General features: G+C 36.7%; 1 protein-coding gene across 1 annotated transcript; it reads right to left on the bottom strand.

Annotated features, from left to right (window-relative positions):
* Nucleotides 1-250: 250 nt before the first annotated feature.
* Nucleotides 251-1,592, bottom strand: LOC131440152 (uncharacterized). The gene is made up of 2 exons (XM_058611201.1): nucleotides 1,192-1,592; nucleotides 251-1,136 (listed from the first exon to the last, which is right to left on the bottom strand). The coding sequence occupies exons 1-2, from the start codon at nucleotides 1,495-1,497 to the stop codon at nucleotides 372-374; spliced, it is 1,071 nt and encodes a 356-aa protein (XP_058467184.1). The 5' UTR covers nucleotides 1,498-1,592; the 3' UTR covers nucleotides 251-371.
* Between the last annotated feature and the right edge of the window lie 17,450 nt (nucleotides 1,593-19,042).

The raw sequence follows: 19,042 nt of genomic DNA, 5'->3' as shown, positions 1-19,042 counted from the left end.
TATGGGATGAACGATAAATCGGGGTGATGAAATACTCTATTTGACGGTACTCGATTCTGTGGCATGAACGAGTACAGGTTAACTATACAAGTAATGAAACTCTGTTGTATACCCTGAGGTGAATTTTCCTACGGAAATATTTTGACTTTGTTAAAATTGTGTTTGCTGTTTTCTGATATATTGTAGAGTCTACTATAAGTAATCGTATTCTTGTTTGCTTTGTACACCAATATTTTTGGGAGTTGACCGGCTTGTTAATTTATTTTAGTTAAAGCAATTACATATTGTTTACTAGTTTTGAAATGGTTTCTTTTTCTGAAAATTTCATTACCGCGGAAATATGGGATATGGGAAAGATGAATACCAAGTTGTTATGGAATTGCGCTTTTTTTCTTCCCTTTTCTTTTACTTTTACCCTTTCTACCTTTTTTCTTTGCACGTTTCTTAGCAAGTACCCTTCGCCATCCCCTTTGTATTATTCTGGCCGCATGTTCGATTCGGAAATTTTCAATCAATTCTTCAGTAAGTTCTGCCTCAAAAAGATCCACGTTAAACATAAGTTGATTTAATCGTTCTTCCTGGGGATCGTATATCTTTGCCTTCCATTCGGGAAATTCTTCCAGTTCCGTTTCTAATGCAAGTAAATCTTTCATCGGTTCCCCTACAAACTTGTCGTATTGCTTTATCCACAATTGTAGCTGAACTGTTAACTTAGTGATCTTTCTTCGTTTTTGACTGTGAGTATCAATCAAGTCACGGTACTCTTTATGTTGTTCCAAGTCGAGGACAATATTTGAAGTGTTTTCTTGCAACTGGATGAATTCGCGATCGCCAGTCAACTTTAGTTCCATTAATCTCAGTTCTGACTGCTCAATGATATCCTGGATTTCACGTGGACTTCTTTCGTTCTGCACAAACAACTCCAGCTTAGTTTTATCGATTGCATTCTGGGTGAAGCTTATAGATCCTTGAAGAGATCGAACTTTTGCTTTGTTAATCAAAATGCCCGCTATCCACTGACGTTTCTCAGTTTCAGTGCGTTGGTGATAGTAAGGAAGTAAAATTTCATCCTTGGTAGGCACCAACTGATAAAGGGTTTGAACGGCTTCCAATACAGGTAAATATTTCTCGGAAATCTGAAAATCATATTATTAAGAATATGGTACCATAAAATTAGGAAATTTAACATACTTCATAGTGTTGAAATTGATTGTCTATTTGTATTTCCTTTAAATATTGTATCGCATAATCAATTCCGAAATTTAACAAGTGCAAAATTTTAGTTTCGAAATCGAGTTTTAAGTCATCCGATGAAAGTTGAATTCCACTGTGCACTTGAAAAAATAACTCCAAATTTTCATATAGCTCATTGACGATAGAATCAATACGACTTTTCTGTAGATTGAATTCAAAATTTTCTCGGTAAACGGTTTCTTCGGTTCCAATCAAAGCGTACTCCCACGATAGAAGAGAATGATTTTGAGTATTTTTTTTCATGGTAAAAAAGTTATTTGTAGATTTTTTTCTATACTTTTACATTGAGTATCTACTTCATACTCGGGGATTTTTAATTATGCCTTTGACATGTAGTTTACAACGCCTACTGAAAAACAAAAAAAAGTATTTTACAACATTTTTGTTTAATACGCTATTTGACTGGCCTCCTGTCACGACACCATCTTGATGAGATCAAAATCGGCACTTCAAAATCAGCTGTTTGCAACGTAAACAAATAAACAGTAATGCATTTGTTTAACGCGTTTACCTTGTTTAGTGCACGAAATTTAGTGAATTTTGTGTCGACTCTCTCACAATAACTTGTCGGTTTACCTAAAATACAGCAGACATTGTTTTGGGACATTAAGTGGAGATAATTTTCACAATTTGAGAGTCGCGATGAGTATCAAAACATCGTAGTTTTTAAGGCTCGAAACGCGAGGGGCTCAAAGTAATCGGTATACTTTCAAATGGCTGGTGCTCACATAACGGTGTCAGATGGCTGTATTTGACTGCCTGTGTAATATCAGAGTAACGACATCGAAACAGTAATGTTGGAAACACCTCGAAACATTTAATCCAAAATGTTGACAGCTTCGTATACGTTTGCATAGTTTTGACAGGTCGTTTACTCGTTCGGAACAAAGCTGTCATTCTAAACGAACAACTGTCGTCACTCTGATATTACAGGCACATGACAGTGACGATCTTTTTTGTCGCACATCCACGGTCCTCCATAAAACTGGCAACAATAGTGATAAACTGGCTGTACTGCTGAGTTACCATCATCATATTTACAAGGCAAATGTCAAACCGTGAGAACCCTTTCTTTTAGTCAAGGATGGCTTTTATCGTATCGAAAATGCTCTCTACCAACTCTTCACACGATTCAATCAGTGCCATCAAAAAGGGGCGGATATCATCGCAGCAACAAAAAACCGGCATGGTTCATTTAACACCGGTGCAGTGCTACACGGAGGCATGAATAAACGAACAAGAATGACGAAAACATAAACAGTAACCATTGACTACAATAAACGATTCCATTGCACAGAGCTACACCAAACTTTTGATGAGTGCTACACCAAACTTTTGATGAGTGCTACACCAGTGGTATCGGTGCAGAAAAAGTGTAGCTTTGGTGTAGTGCAATGGGCAAAAATGAACGGTTTCAATGCTACACCAGTATAGTGCTATTTAAAAACGAAAACGACAATAGAATGGACACTAGTGCGAGAGCGAATTTCTCTCGATGACCTGATAGAATCATTTTACTATTGCCACTTATTCTAATCACACAGATAAAAATATTTTGTGAATTTATATTTATTTTCATGCACATATTTGGAGCAGGTAATTGAATGGAAATTTACATTACAAAACGAAGCGGTTTGTAAATATACAGTCTTGTTGAATAAAAAACTAAATGAATTTTAATGTAATTTTACATCAATTATGGTTTTCAATCAATTTTTCGTTTCAACTGATTTCTATTTCATAGTACTATCGGTTTACATGTCATGTAAGTTTCATCTTTTCTTTCTGTGTATGTGCATGTAACCTTTGTATAAGTTGTGTCTATGGAAATGTATGTGAATGCTCCACACAAGGGTTTTGAATTATTGCAACCTAGTATGAGAATCATCAAGTCGAATCATCGATTCGATTTTCTGCGATAATTGTCAACTTGCGATTCTCTCTTGGTAAATTCCACACAGATTCGATCATTACCAGACTGTAATATTTTTACGGGCCGTGAAATACTAAGAGTATGGAGTGGGGCGAAGAAATGTAGAAAAATTCTCTCACGGTTCATGCATTGAGAGACACGAGTTCTTGAAGCATCTTATACCGGATTAAAAATGTTGTATACAATGTAGATAAATATCGAGCAGCTTCTGTCAAATTATCGACAATCACCAACACAGCTCTTAGTTACCTTATTTGTATATATTGATATTCGATATTACACTTATTTCGTTCCTAAAATATATCCTTTTTAAGTTTGAACTAATGGTACACTCAGGGACGGCAAGTTCGATGAAATATTGGAGGGGGGGGGGGGGGCACAAAAAATTATTACTACAGATCATTAAACTTTTCAATATATAAAGCATTTTTATAAAGGAATCGGAAAGGTTAGAGCAAATAAAAAGCAACTAAGTAAAAATCACAAACATTTTCCTTACTATTCCAGTAATAAAGAATATTCAAAAGTGGTACAGTATAGCACATTCCACATTATAGTAAATTCGTTTAAAATTTTTAGTAACTTAGTTAAGAAATGTGAAGGATTTACATCATAAGATATTCCTAGTAACTTCTAATAATTAATCAAGTTGACCACCCCTCCCCCCCTGTTCCGCGCCTGTCTGTATCGCTCCTCGTTTGCTCTCGTCCGGTGTTGCAGCTTACTCGCCCAAGCTTCATTCTTCTCGGTCACTAACTGTTCACATGCGTCGTCGAACCAGTCGTTCCTTACGTTCGAAGCCACCGTACCTAGCGTTGCTGATGCAGTACTACCTATAGCAGAACGGATGTCTCTCCAGCCATCTTAAAGAGTAGCTGCACCAAGCTGCTCTTCCGTTGGTAGTGCCACTGCCAACTGCTGCGCGTAATCTTGGGCTACTCTAGCATCCCGGAGCCGCGTAATGTTAAACCGCGACGTTCGGTTTCGACGTTGGGTAGCCACCGTCGAAAGTTTTGAGCGCATGCATACAGCAACCAAGTAGTGGTCCGAATCTATATTCGCACTGCGGTAGGCGCGAACATTGTTGATATCCGAGAAAAATTTTCCGTCGATCAAAACGTGGTCGATTTGGTTTTCGGTCTGTTGGTCAGGTGATCTCCAGGTAGCTTTGTGGATATCCTTGCGGGGAAAGAAGGCCGCAAAGTTGACTAACCATTGGCCGTTGTTATTCGATGCGGCATGCAGGCTGTTCGGCCCGATAACCGGTCGGTACATTGCCTCCCTCCCTACCTGGGCATTCATGTCACCGATGACAATTTTTACGTCTCTGCGTGGGTAGCCGTCATAGGCTTGTTCCAGCTGCACGTAGAACGCTTCTTTCTCGTCATCGGGTCTCCCTTCATGTGGGCAGTGCACGTTGATGATGCTGTAATTGAAAAATCGGCCTTTAATTCTCAACTTTCACATCCTAGCATTGATCGGCTGCCACCCAATCACTCGCTGACGCATCTTGCCCAGCACTATAAAGCCAGTTCCCAGCTCGTTCGTAGTGTCACAGCTTTGGTAGAAGGTAGCCGCTCGATGTCCGCTTTTCCACACCTTCTGTCCCATCCAACAAAGCTCCTGCAGTGCTACGACGTCGAAGATGGGAGGATTTAGTTGGTCGTATATTATCCTGTCGCAGCCTGCGAAACCTAGCGACTTGCAGTTCCATGTTCCAAGTTTCCAATCGTAGTCCTTATTTCGTCGCGTGAGTCTATGCCGATTGTTCCGGGTCGTATTCTCTCCTGTATTATTCGTAATAGATATTTTACGGGCGGCTTATTAGGCCTACGCCAACCCCCTGTCTCGCCGGAGGATCATCGTGCTTGCTGTGTTTAACGTCTCAACTAGCACTAGGACAATCCCGTTGGTGGGGTTGCCACCTTGGATTTAGCTGGACGGGATACAGCATTTCATACTCAGCCGCTGGATACCAGAACAGACGCTGTTTGAAGCCGCTCCTAACATGGAGTACGCTCCGACATCCTCTAAAGAGGACCCCCTTCCCTGCCAGCATACGACCAAGATCCCACCGGGGTTGGTTACCCGATCTTTCCTATGGTTGCTCGTACACCAGCTGGCACCGCGGGGAGGTAGGGATTGGAATAACTGGACAAGAGGCTAAGAGCCACACTGGGGCCGCAGTTACGCATTGTCCAGTCGTTTACCAACCAACGCGATCTAATTCTACAATATAATTTTTATATGAAAATTGAATTGTTTCTTCTCCGTCCACCGAAAGACTGAGGTGTTGATTACAATCAAATTTGTTAGAATCTTGCTGAAATTTACCACCTTGCTGAACAACAATCACAGTTGGAACAAAATCGACGCAGCATCATAGTTTTTGCACCATATTATCGGAAATATGCTCAGTAATTTATGATAAAAGTTTCAGTAGAATAATCACATATAATTCAAAATCAAATTTTCGAAAATGTTTTGTTTCGCATTGCTCAATGGAGTGGAAAGATCATATATACTTTTAATGGACTACATCGAAAAAGGAAAAACACAATCGACAGCAAGTATTAGTATGCATTATCAGAGTTGTTTTTTCGAGACAATGCGCCGGTACCTAAGAACATAACGTGAGCTTCATTTCGGAGTTCTAATCGCTATTTCCGGAGCCTGAAACCGGAAACCGTTAGTTTGTATGGCCATCAGTTATCTGCATATTTAGACCCGAAAGTTGAATCCGGATCAAATTAAATAAGATCATATGGGAATGAAAGACACTTCATATGACGCTACTAGGAGTCTACAGCATGGCCATAGTCTGGTTCCAGCATGGCCATAGTGAAAATGAGTCACACGAAGAGTACTCAAGATATTCTCATTGGAAAATAAATTGGATAAGGTACATGTTCTCCTATAAGTATTATTAAAGTTTGCTGCATTAAGTTGCATATTTCGCTTCGGCACAAGGTTTCCTAGGTAAAAAAAGGTAAAATTATGCAAAAATTTTCCAGAAAAGAATAAACTTATGCATTAGCTTCTACAAAATTATGAAATTTTATATTTTCTACAATTATTCCAAACGAAGTATGCATAAAAAAATAACACGAAACAAGTTATGACTAGAAAACTAGTTTTAAGGGGGTTGCCATAATTCAGTAATTAAAACTAACTTTGAGAAGACCTTAAAAAAAAGTTCCACCGAGTTCCACTTAGATTTTTTTTATGATATTGGGCACATCTTTTCCTACAAATTTTGTAAAAATCAGCTGCATAAAGTTGCATATTTCGCTTCGGTGCAAGGTTTTATCCTAGGTAAAAAAAAGGTAAAATGTTGCATAACTTTGCCAGGAAAGAACAAACCTATGCACTATCTTCAACAAAAATATGCGATTTTATAAATTCTACAATTATTCCAAACAAAGTATGCATAACAAAATAACTCGAAACAATTTATGAATAAAAAACTGATATTAAGGGGGTTGCCATAAAAACGCTTTGTATATCCGAAACGGTGCGACCTAGACTTTTGGTATATTTGACAAAGTAAATTATTTTTAATAGTTCTAAAACTTTGTAGAAGACCAAAAATTTATATCTCTTCAGAAAAAAAAGTTATGGTTACATTTTTTGTCAAAGTAGGCCATGAACAATTATTGATAGGATCAAATTACGCGGTATATATTTGTAAATAATTTCTTCAAAGCAACTATATGCATTAAAAGAACGGTTTGGCAGCTACTGATTTATGTCCACGTTTTTATTGATTCGAACCACTGTGTGACGATCGGTAAAATAATTTCACGAATACTAAAAACACCGAAGAATAGTCATGTAAAAAACACATGCGATCATGATCATGATCATGATAAAAAAGGTATCATCTCATTGCTAGGTGGATTAAGCACGTTTTTTTATTTTAAACTTTATTGTCACTCAACTTCTATTAATTTTCTTGCTTTCCCATGTGTAAACATAATAAAAGTAACAACTTTTTCGTAATACAAAATCTTATCAATTAAGTTTCGAAGAAACTCTTTGAGTCGACACTTAAAACTAATCACGCTTCCTTTGTCACACTAGCTGATAGCACGCTTCGTTGCTGTTGTCCTTGTCAATTTTCAACGTCCTTGGTTTAGCCGACAGTAGCACGCTAAGCCGGGTATGAACGGTTGCTAACAGTAATTGTGCAACAGCTGACAAATACGGAATGGTTATTTCATTCGAAATAGCGATGGAAATGGAATTGTCCTTATCTAGAGAAGAACGGAAGAAAACATTAACATGCTTTTTGTGTATGCACAACTTTCTTAAGGAAAAATTTTCTTCATTTAAAACAAAGTCTAATATAAATTTAACGCTCACTTCAACCTACTGGTGTTGGTTGTGCAAAAGTGGATGAAAGAGGAGGTATAACTTCTGATTTCGAGTGGTAAAAATTGCATGCGCATTGTGCATGAATCATTTAAGTGGACGGAAAATTACTGTGACATTTCCGGTTTCTTTATATTTCCTAGCACTTTAATTTTCCGCTTCTGCTACTTTGCAACGATTAAAAAGATTTATTGCAATAATTTAGGCTCACTTCGTTGCATTACATGGTCACCGGTAGCGCACCAACCGGCAGACGCACTGGTCGGTCGTAGTCAAACTCGAAAAGAAAAGGATAGTCTTTTCACCGAAGGAAATACTATATAAAAAGTGGAAAAATTAGTTACACTGTGGCATTATGAGGCATTGAGATAGCGTTTATGACGTAAAGCGTTTAATGAATATTCTTCCAAGGCACAATTTCAACATTTCACCTTCATTCAACAGTGAATTAAAACATTTAAAAATTTTACAAGTACTGAATTTCTCCCCATCAGACGGTCACGGTCTACAGAATAATTTACCTTTTTCAAACCGTAGGAAAATCAAATAAAAAAATATGGTACACTAACGTAATAGCTTGCCCTATGCTTATTTGTACAGGGAGCTATAGGAAGAAGAAATAGACATTTTTTCACATTGTTTCTTTAAATTTGCAGCAGAAACGGGCTAGACATTTTCCTTGAAGATAATTTACGGAAAGATTTACTTGCTATGATTAAAAGTAAGATATACACAGAGCGGGCGGTCCACATCACAAACAGAACCTAGAGCAGCGGAGAGAGTGAGTTCATAAATTAAAATTTATGCTGTTGGCTAATGAACTGATGGGATAAACAGCTAGGGAAGGGTTTTTGAGAGGCGTAGAAAGTATGTATACTAACCCTACAGCGAATTGTTGGTTGTGGTTAATATGATGAAAAACAAAACTTGTTTCGATCCACCCATTGGTATCATAATGATGAAAGACTTTTTCATTCGACTCTTGTGTAATAACGTAACAAATTACTGATTTTACAACAATTTTATTAGATGTTCAATCAAAAATTGAAACAATTGTTGAAGTTTCCCAGTAGTATGGGAAAACATTTTCAATTATGAGTTTGTTCAATCATTTGAGAATCAATATTAGTTCTATTCCACACGGCTGTATCAATATTTTTGGGATTTTTTTTGGATATAAATCAATCGTCAGAATGTGTGAACCGTCAGCAATTCGGTTCACATCGTTTCAGATTTTTTTCACTCATTTGCATCGATCCTCAACAATAGGATCAGGCCTCAAGTCATGCAATTTTCATGTGCTCTATCAAAAAACTGTTGAGTATGAGCCTGATTAAGTTCTTCTTCGAAATATAGCACATAAACTTTACTTTAATCGTGTCTTATTTTTGTTATAAGTCACAGAGAAAGCTCAAAGCAAGGATTGTAAGTAATTTTATGAAATTCAGCAATCTCTAAGCGAACTATTTTGTCCACTTGTTTCGGGTCTTCCAGGAAAAAGTATTTGAAATCAATATAGCAAAAGTGACCGTCAATAATCTATCCATGAATAATTAGGGTAAGATGTTCGGTTACCGGTACACCACCGTAACTTTTGACAGAATGTGTGTAATAGTAGCACGTTGTTTTTGTAAACAGATGCATCAAAATAATTTTTAATTGCGTAAAAATCAACACAAATGTTTTTCCTGATCTTTTGTATAGTGCCACAAACTGAAGAGTATCAATCGAAAAGAAGAGTGCATTGAATATTAAAAAAGTGAATTTGATCTATCTCGTGACTCAATGCTCTATTTTTCATCACTTTCAAAATGTCCATCGAACTCGGCTAACGACACTCCTTTTTTCGACAAATCGTGAAATATCGTCAGTGATATGCAGTCCGTGGACAACTTGACAGCTTCCATACGAGTAAGGGTCATTTCACTGAAAGCCATATGAGTTATTTCAGAATTACGATTGTAGGTAAACATTTTTTTATTTCAAATGAATTGGAATTATGTTATAAAGACAAGTGTATAAATCAGCGAATTGACCATTTCGGCTAAATAGTACTCGACGTAATGGCATTTGGCAAAATGGCGTTCGGCGAAATGACCCTTTTGGCGAAAAGACCCTTTCGGCGAAACGACTTTCGGTAAATTGACGTCACGCTTCACATCAGAACAAAAATATAAAAATCTTTTTAGACTTTTTTGCGAATCGGTTTTTTTCATAATTAATTTTTTTATTCGTGATCGGCTATAGATGAGCAATAAATTCTGATTATTTTCTCATCATACTAACATCAGTCCTTTGCCTGTGAAACTTGTAGGCCCAGAATTCTTCGGTCACTAGTAGGAACAAGTGTTTTGAAGTAACTTGCATGAGAGTGCATCATATATGTTATTAAACATGTCATGTTCTAATTCAGTGTAGGTTGTACGTTGACTATGGAGTGCTAAGCTAAGCTGAATTTCTTGATTTTTTTTATAATTATGAAACTACGTAGTTTTTAGACCCCTCCCTACCCTCTAGTAGACAAACGTAGACTTTTAAAAGACTCCCTCTTCCTCCAGTGAGTCTACGTGGTTTATGAAAGGCTCTTTGATACGTTGATAAGATGTCAATAAACTCATTTAATCCCGCAAAGCATTCCAAAGAAACACAGATCTCATCTCTAATATATAATATTTGCGACAATTTTAGCATGACGGTACTAAATATGGGTAGCATGACACGGATCCCAAGACCTCCTGTACGTCCAAGTGCATTAGATTTATTTCTTTGCTCGACATCAATTCGACTAGATTGCACCTGCACGGAGAACCCTTCGATCATAAAATTGCTATATCGCAGTTTTTGATTTTTGCGATAGTTGCTTTATCTAATTTCTTTTTGATTCAACCAATATGGTTTTTGATTTGCATATATTCAAGTAGTTGAAAAATATGTTGTTTTGACTGCTGTCAAATGCCGGAGACAGTTGAAAGCAACACAATAAATGTAATGAAATATCACTAACTTTTTTAGTTGAAATCTGTTCGCGTCGCTTCAAAATGTCAATGAAAACAACATCGATGATTAAAGCGTTTGGTGAAATTGTGTCCATTCGATTTGAGAAATTTATGATCCCATTACAAGTGTTTATCTAACAGCGGTGTTGTGATAAAGTTAACCTTGTTTAAGATGAAAAAGATTTGGTGACAAATTAGAAAAAGGTTAATGAATGATCATCTCGTAATCTTTCAGGTATGCGCAAAAATTCTGTGCTTCAAATTGGATCATTGATTTACTTCCAACAGACTGTTTTACTTCCAGCTGTTTGATGATTTGATGATTGGTTAAAATTTGGTACAACTAATCGATTGTTGTTTTAACTAAACTGTCATTTTTGTTTTTTGATTAGCAGAAACGATGGTTGAAACAACTAATTTAACTGTTTGAAAAAAAATGCTGTCAATTAGTGAGGACACATACCTTTCAATTTCAACAAATATTTTAGTTGAATTAACTGGTGTTGTTATTGAAACGAAATTCTGTTAGTTGAAAAATAAATCGGTTTTATTTGTTTTAGATATTGTAAATAGTTGAATCAACTCGAACAATGTTATTGATTGAGCGAAAATAATTAAAATATACTTACTGATACACGTCATGATCTATTTAAAATAAGTTCGGTATGTTGAGATTCATGAAATAAATATCGTTGTTAAAATATAAACAGTATTTTATATTGACATGTAATATCATTAGGGCTGGGAAAACCACCGATCACTGCTGATTTCAAGTGATCTTAACCAAGGAATAAATTATCATTACGAATTCAGAACTGATCTGATCTCTAAGTGATTTTGATTTTTGTATGATCATGATCATGTCAAGTCGAGATCAGTAAAGATCTAAATTCTAAAAAATACTTCTGATTCGATCGGAAATGATTGATGTAGAAAAACGTTTTCAATCAGCAAAAAGTGCCCGGAGGAGCGAGTAAATTAGCGAAATTATTAAATTTAAAATGAGTATTGAAAGATGATGCCTTCAAACGGTTGAACTAAGGTTATGCACTGATAATTTTAGTCAATTTATATGAGCTTGGGTGCATCAACCGCTGGGAATTGGAATTTTGCGACGGCAATTTAAACGCGCTATTCAATCGCAGCGCGTTCTGTGTGTTTGAAACCCTTCTCTCCTTTTACTTTTATAAATTAAATTCATGTCAAAAAGCGTTTTATTGCTAATGCATGAACATCATCATCGGAATCAAACAGCTGGAAGTAAAAGGAAGTAAATCAATGATCGAATTTGAAGCATAAAATTTTTGCGCATACCTGAAAGATTACGAGATGATCATTCATTAACCTTTTTCTAATTTGTCACCAAATCTTTTACATCTTAAACAAGGTTAACTTTATCACAACACTGCTGTTAGATAAACACTTGTTATCATAAATTTCTAAAATCGAATGAACACAATTTCACCGAACGCTTTAACCATCGATGTTGTTTTAATTGACATTTTGAAGCGACGCGAACAGATTTCAACTAAAAAAGTTGTTGATTTTGCATTGCGATTATTGTTTTGCTTTCAACTGTCTCCGGCATTTGACAGCATTCAAAACAACATATTTTTCAACTACTTGAATATATGCAAATCAAAAACCATATTTGTTGAATCAAAAAGAAATTAGTTAAATCAACTATCGCAAAAATAAAAAACTGCGATATCGCAATTTTATGATCAAAGGGTTCTCTGTGCACTTGAAGAATATGACTTCCGCGTTTGTTCGATTCTGGAGGCCACAGAACAAGCCCAAACCAAACGATTTCTTGGTCCATCGTCTAACAGAAGGCCTCCAAACCCCTGGTGGGACAAAGAGTCCGCATGAGAAACAGAACGCTTTCAAGACGTTTTTAAAATGAGGAGGAGGAACTCCTCAGAATTTTGAAAAAATCTTGACTTTAGAAACCAAGTACAAGAGCATACTTCGGGCCAAGAAATGTAGCTATTGGGGACATTTTGTCGAAGGTTTGTCAAGAGCATTCTTTGGAATACGGCCAGACGAATGAGGAATCGTAACGTAGGAAATGAGAGTGAGGAATACTCGAACCGATGGATATTTGATTTTGCGAGGAAATTTTGACCAGATTCAGTTCCTACGCATAGCATTATTAGAGAATCTTTTCCAAATAATGGTTCCATTGATAGCCCCTTTTCAATGATGGAATTTTCCATAGCACTCATGTCTTGTAGCAATAACGCTCATGGGTTGGACAGAATTAAATTCAACTTGGTGAAGAATCTGCCCGACTCGCAAAAAGACGTTTGTTGGAATTGTTCAACAAGTTTCTTGAGCAAAATATTGTTTCACCTGACTGGAGGCATGTGAAAGTTATCGCCATTCAAAAGCCGGGGAAACCAGCCTCCAATCACAACTCATATAGACCCATTGCAATGTTGTCCTGCATCAGAAAATTGTTCGAAAAAATTATTCTACGACGTCTCGACACTTGGGTTGCATTACTTTCGTCTGACATCCAAATTGCCTTCGCTCAAAAGCAACAAATGGCATCTGTATTTTTAGACATTAAAGGAGCATTTGATTTAGTTTCCATTGATGTTCTTTCAGACAAGCTCCACCAACATGGACTCCCAGCGGTTATAAATAATTATTTGCACAACCTTTTGTCAGAGAAACGCATGCATTTTTCACATGGCGATTTGGCAACATTCAGAAATTACATGGGTCTCCCGCAAGGCGCATGCCTAAGTCCGCTCCTCTATAATTTTTACGTGAATGACATTGCCAGCTGTCTAGTAACCCCATGTACACTAAGACAATTGGTAGATGATGGCGTAGTTTCAGTTACTGGACCCAAAGCTATTGATCTGCAAAAACCATTGCAAGATACCTTAGATAACTTGTCCGTTTGGGCTGTTTATCTGTGTATCGAATTCTCTGCGGAGAAAACAGAGCTGGTCGTCTTTCCAAGAAAGCATGATCCCGCGCAGCTTCAGCTTCATATGATGGGAAGAATGATCCAACAGGTTTTGACTTTCAAATACCTCGGGGTGTGGTTTGATTCCAAATGCACATGGGGAGGACACATCAGGTTTCTGATAACAAAATGCCAACAAAGAGTAAATTTTCTTCGAACAATAACAGGATCTTGGTGGGGTGCTCATCCGGAAGATCTAATAAAATTGTATCAGACAACGATACGTTCAGTGATGGAATATGGATGCGTTTGCTTTCGTTCCGCTGCAAACTCTCATATTATCAAACTTGAGCGAATTCAGTATCGTTGTTTGCGAATTGCTTTAGGCTGCATGTATTCGATACATACAATGAGTCTTGAAGTTCTGGCGGGAGTTCTTCCATTGAAGGATCGTTTTTGGGAGCTCTCGTCGAGACTGCTAATAAGATGTGAGGTACTGAATCCTCTAGTTATTAATAACTTCGAAAGGCTAGTTGAGCTTCAATCTCAAACAAGATTCATGACAGTATATTTTAGGAACAGGAAATCAACCTTTCAAGACTTGGATATTCCTATCCAAGACACCCTCCTAAATGTTCCTGACTCAACTCTATTTTTCGACACATCCATGCAGCGCGAAGTGCGTAGAATCCCGGAATACCTACGCTCGATGGAAATCCCAAAAATATTTTCAAGTAAGTTCAGGCACATTGACTCTGAGAAAATGTTTTTACGGACGGATCACGAATTGAAAGGCTACTGGGTTTGGTAATAATGTTTCGGCTTCATTTAGGCTTCAAGAACCTGCATCTGTTTATATTGCAGAGTGAGCACCAGTTCTTATGACCCTTCAAGTACCACTCAAGCGTAAAAGAACTTAATTTAGTTATTATATTGATGTTACATGTGTTGTTATTTGTTTCTCTTTTAAATGGATAATACGACTACCAAAAATTTTTTTCACGAAAATATTTATAAGTTCAATAACAACTATACATTAAACGACAAAAAAACACTTAAGATTTTGTAATGGAATGTAAGAGGTATTAACGATATTTCAAAATTTGATGATATATTAATTGATATTGACAATTTTAAAACTCCTATAGATGTTATAGTAATCGGAGAAACATGGTTGAAAAATGAAAATTGTGCTCTCTATAAAATACCGCATTATAAAGCCTTTTATGCTTGTAGAGAACATTCTAGTGGAGGCCTAGCAATATATGTCAAACAAGATATTGAACATAGACTGATTAAGAACTACACGTCCGATGGATTTCACCACATAAACATCGAGCTTTGTATCAAAGGACACTTTTATAATATTCATGGTGTGTATCGTCCCCCTAGCTTTGATTTTAACGAATTTTCCGTTTACCTAGAAAGCTTGATGTGTTCAATTCAACCGAAGCATACGTGTTTTATTGTAGGTGATATAAATGTTCCTATAAATCTCATTCATAACAACATTGTGACAAGATATAAGGCTCTGCTAGAATCATATGACTTTTCGTGTACAAATTGTTTTACTACAAGACCAATTAGCGACAATATACTTGACCATATTATTTGTAAACTTGACGACGTTAATCGTATTCGCAACGACACAATATTTAATGAACTAAGCGACCACTCTCAAATCTTAACAACTTTCAAAATACTGGCTGATAAAGAACCTATGACGTTAACGAAAAAAATAATTAACTATCGTCAGGTAAATCTTGATTTTTCCAATTTTATTAATAGTATTGATGTCATTGAGGACGCTGAAACAGTTCTTCAATCTATAGTTTTCGTATATAACTCTCTACTCGAACAACATACAAGAATAATAACTAAAACAGTCACAGTGAAAGGTAATCATTGCCCATGGATGAGCTTTGATTTATGGACACTAGTGAAAATAAAAAGCAATTACCTCAAACGTATTAAGGCAAGCCCCCACGATCAGCATCTCAAACAAATGCTATCACATATCTCTAAAAAGGTCGACTCCATGAAAAAGGCGAATAAAAAAAAATATTACGAAAACCTTCTCATTAACGTACCTCATTCGAAATTTTGGACAAATCTTAAATCTACGTTCGGAATAACAAAAGAAAAGGATAAGATACGCTTGATCGATAGGGGCAACAACATTAGTGACAACAAGGAAGTTTGTGATATTTTCAACAAATTCTTTTCAAATATCGGTAATGAATTAGCTAAAGCTATTCCTGTAAACTCATCTTTTTGTCCAATAAGTAACGTTCGTCGTGTTTGTGATTCTATTTTTCTACGTCCTTCATCTGTAAATGAAGTGATACTGTTAATACAAGGTTTGGATAATAAGAAGAGTAACGGCCCTGATAACGTCTCTGTCAGTGTACTAAAACATAATTCATTTGCATTCGCAAAAATACTCTCTCAGTGCTTTAACGTAATTATTCGGACCGGTTACTACCCTGATTGCCTCAAGGTGGCTAAAGTCATTCCTGTGTTCAAATCGGGTGACCGTTGTGATTGTAATAATTACCGTCCTATATCTACATTGTCCGTATTCAACAAAATATTTGAAAAACTTCTAGTCACTAAACTTATCGAATTCCTAAGTAAGCATAATATCCTCTTTAGATTCCAATATGGCTTCAGACAAGGTTCTAGCACCCAAACCGCTATAATTGAATTAGTTGACGAAATTATAAGCGAGATCGATAGTAAAAATATAGTTGGTGCATTATTTTTAGACCTTAAAAAAGCTTTTGACACATTAGATCATAGTATACTTTTGGACGAACTCGACTGCTATGGGATCAGGGGCATTGCTAATTCAATTATCCGTCGTTACTTGACTAATAGAAAACAATTTGTATCCATCGAAAGTGACAGTAGCAACCTTGCTCCAATAAACATTGGTGTTCCACAAGGAAGTAATATTGGTCCACTATTGTTTCTTTTATATATTAATGATATAGGTAATTTACATCTTAAAGGAACTCCACGACTATTCGCCGACGACACAGCTCTGTTCTATCCTGACAGTGACATCAATGCTATTATTAACTCAATGGAAAGTGATTTAAGAACTCTTGATCAATATTTCAATGCGAACTTATTATCATTAAATGCCACAAAGACTAAGTATATGATTTTCCGTTCCACAAGGAAAATTATACCAACGCATAATCATCCCCAGCTTGGACACAATATTATTGAAAAAGTTGACTATTTCAAGTATCTGGGCATATATTTCGACCCCACATTAACCTGGGCTCACCACATAAAGTTTGTTGCCAAGCACGTGGCGTCGTACTGCGGTGTTTTATGGAGAGTCAAGTCCTTTGTTCCCCAGCGTGTGCTGTTAAATTTTTATTTTGCTTACATCCATTCACAGCTCAACTACTTGGTATCGGTGTGGGGGCGAGCCGCTAGTTCTTATCTGAAGAAACTCCAAACTCTACAAAACAGATGCCTAAAAATCATTTTCAATAAACCCTTACTATTCTCGAGTCTATTGTTATACTCTGACAGAAACCATAATGTTTTACCAATAACATACTTATGTGATGTCCAAACGTTGCTATTCATCCATGATAATTTGTATAAATCCACAGTACACCATAACCTACAGATCCCAACTATATCCCATTCAACTAGAACAACACGCCGTAGTAACAATTTGTTTCGTGTTCGAGCTGCTACAAGCCTTGGTCAAAGACGGATCCTTTTTGTTGGTCCAACTAAATATAATGCACTTCCGCCTGACATGCGAGGAATAAGCAATCGTGCCACATTTGCGGCTAGACTAAAGTACCATTTTAAGCACAGACTGAACGAGATATTTAGCTAATTTAGTTTTTTGTTTTATAATGTAATGTATTTATCGTCAACAGTATTTCATATTAATAACTAATTACCTAAAATATTTGTACTTTCTTTCCAACATAGCGTAGTAATTAAATTGTGGATCCCTTAAAAGGAAATCTTTTCCACTGGGATTCCACTTTAATAAATTGCACATCAAACCATGAATAAATAGAATCCTAGCGGACTTTGAATCAAAATTAAATTTGTATTTCTAGTATTATTATTGCCAGTGTCTATTTGTTTCTTGTTTTTCCGCTGAGACTAGTTGCGTCCACTACCAGGGGGCTTCAAATTGAAGCTTTTTGGTGTGGGGGAGTGTGGTGGGCAAAAAAAAAAAAAAAGCTTCAGAATTTCATCCGAACACAACACTCGGATCCGGAATTACGAGGTGAGGAGTATTAAAAAATGTATAGCATTACTTTAAGCAGCGAAGCCAAAAAGCCTGGAAAAATTCTAAACTGAACTCGAAAGGATTCCAACCATTAGTCAATGTTAGTTGACGGCATATCAAACTAGTTCCGAATGGAAATCAGCTATTTTCTCATCTTTTGACCGATTTCATGAACTTAGATTTATGTAGAAGGTCTTATAATCTCGAATAAAATTCCTGAATTTCATCTGGATCCAACTTCCGGTTCCAGAACTACTGGATTAAGCGTTACAAATTTTATAGCACCTTCTAATGCGACGAAGTGAAAGAAGGGAAAGTTCTTAACTAGGTTAAAAACTGTTCCAATTCGTAGGTCATATTTGTTGCTGTTGATACGAACCAACTTGGGCTATTCCGGTCCTCGAAATTAGGTTTCGGAAGTATTGGAAATAGTGGTCGAAAACTGCAAAAAGGATCTACCTTACTTTTCATTTAGATGGCCAAATCGATTTTCACAAACTTATAGAAGGAAAAGGCTTGTGGTTTTACACAGAATCCCTGAATTCGTTGTGGATAATACTTCCAGTTCCTGTTATTTTCAAGTAACATTTTCTACCATTTCATATCCTTTAAATCATCAGTCGCGTTCCGAATCATGTACTGAATTAGTGCGTCTGTCATCTGTGATTCTGGTATTTGTTACCGGCATTCTCCTATATTCCTTGATTGTGTTTACCTGTCTTCGTTTTCTATTTAGCTCCGACAGCTCTTATTTTCATCAGCTGACGGACTGACCTTCTGCCTACACAAAACAAGCCAGAATGTTCAGTTGTCATACAGGCAAAAAAGAGTCCTCAGTGCTTCAGTCAATTCTCCTTTTAGGGTTTTATCCAGCATACATGCGCAGACTTTTCCTCTCATCTCACGCTGTAACATCGCATATCTCTATCGCAACAAACGATAGAATGTTTCATCATCACAGTCACCATCATAACGCTGAGCACTGAAAGTAGAAGTCAATGACTTTCTGCGCTGAAATAAGCAGTATTACAAATATCATCGTTTCGGTGGCTCGATATCTATTTTATTTTTCTGCCTTATCCTCCCTTGTTAGGCATTATTCTAGCCCCGCACCAAAGAAACATGCGGTCGATTAATTTGTATTCAACCACATTCCTCTCGCTGTCGTATTATCGTCCGTAGAAAATTCTTGGTAATTTCCAGCGTTTTGAAGGGCACTGCTGTGGAAATGGGGTTCGCTTATTTATACAAGACTACGATGAATGCCATTACCGTCCAATGAC

This window comes from Malaya genurostris, chromosome 1, assembly GCF_030247185.1.
Source record: "Malaya genurostris strain Urasoe2022 chromosome 1, Malgen_1.1, whole genome shotgun sequence".
NCBI classification, from domain to species: Eukaryota; Metazoa; Arthropoda; class Insecta; order Diptera; family Culicidae; genus Malaya; species Malaya genurostris.
Note: the sequence above shows the minus strand (reverse complement) of the source record. Positions and strands in the feature narration are given on the sequence as shown.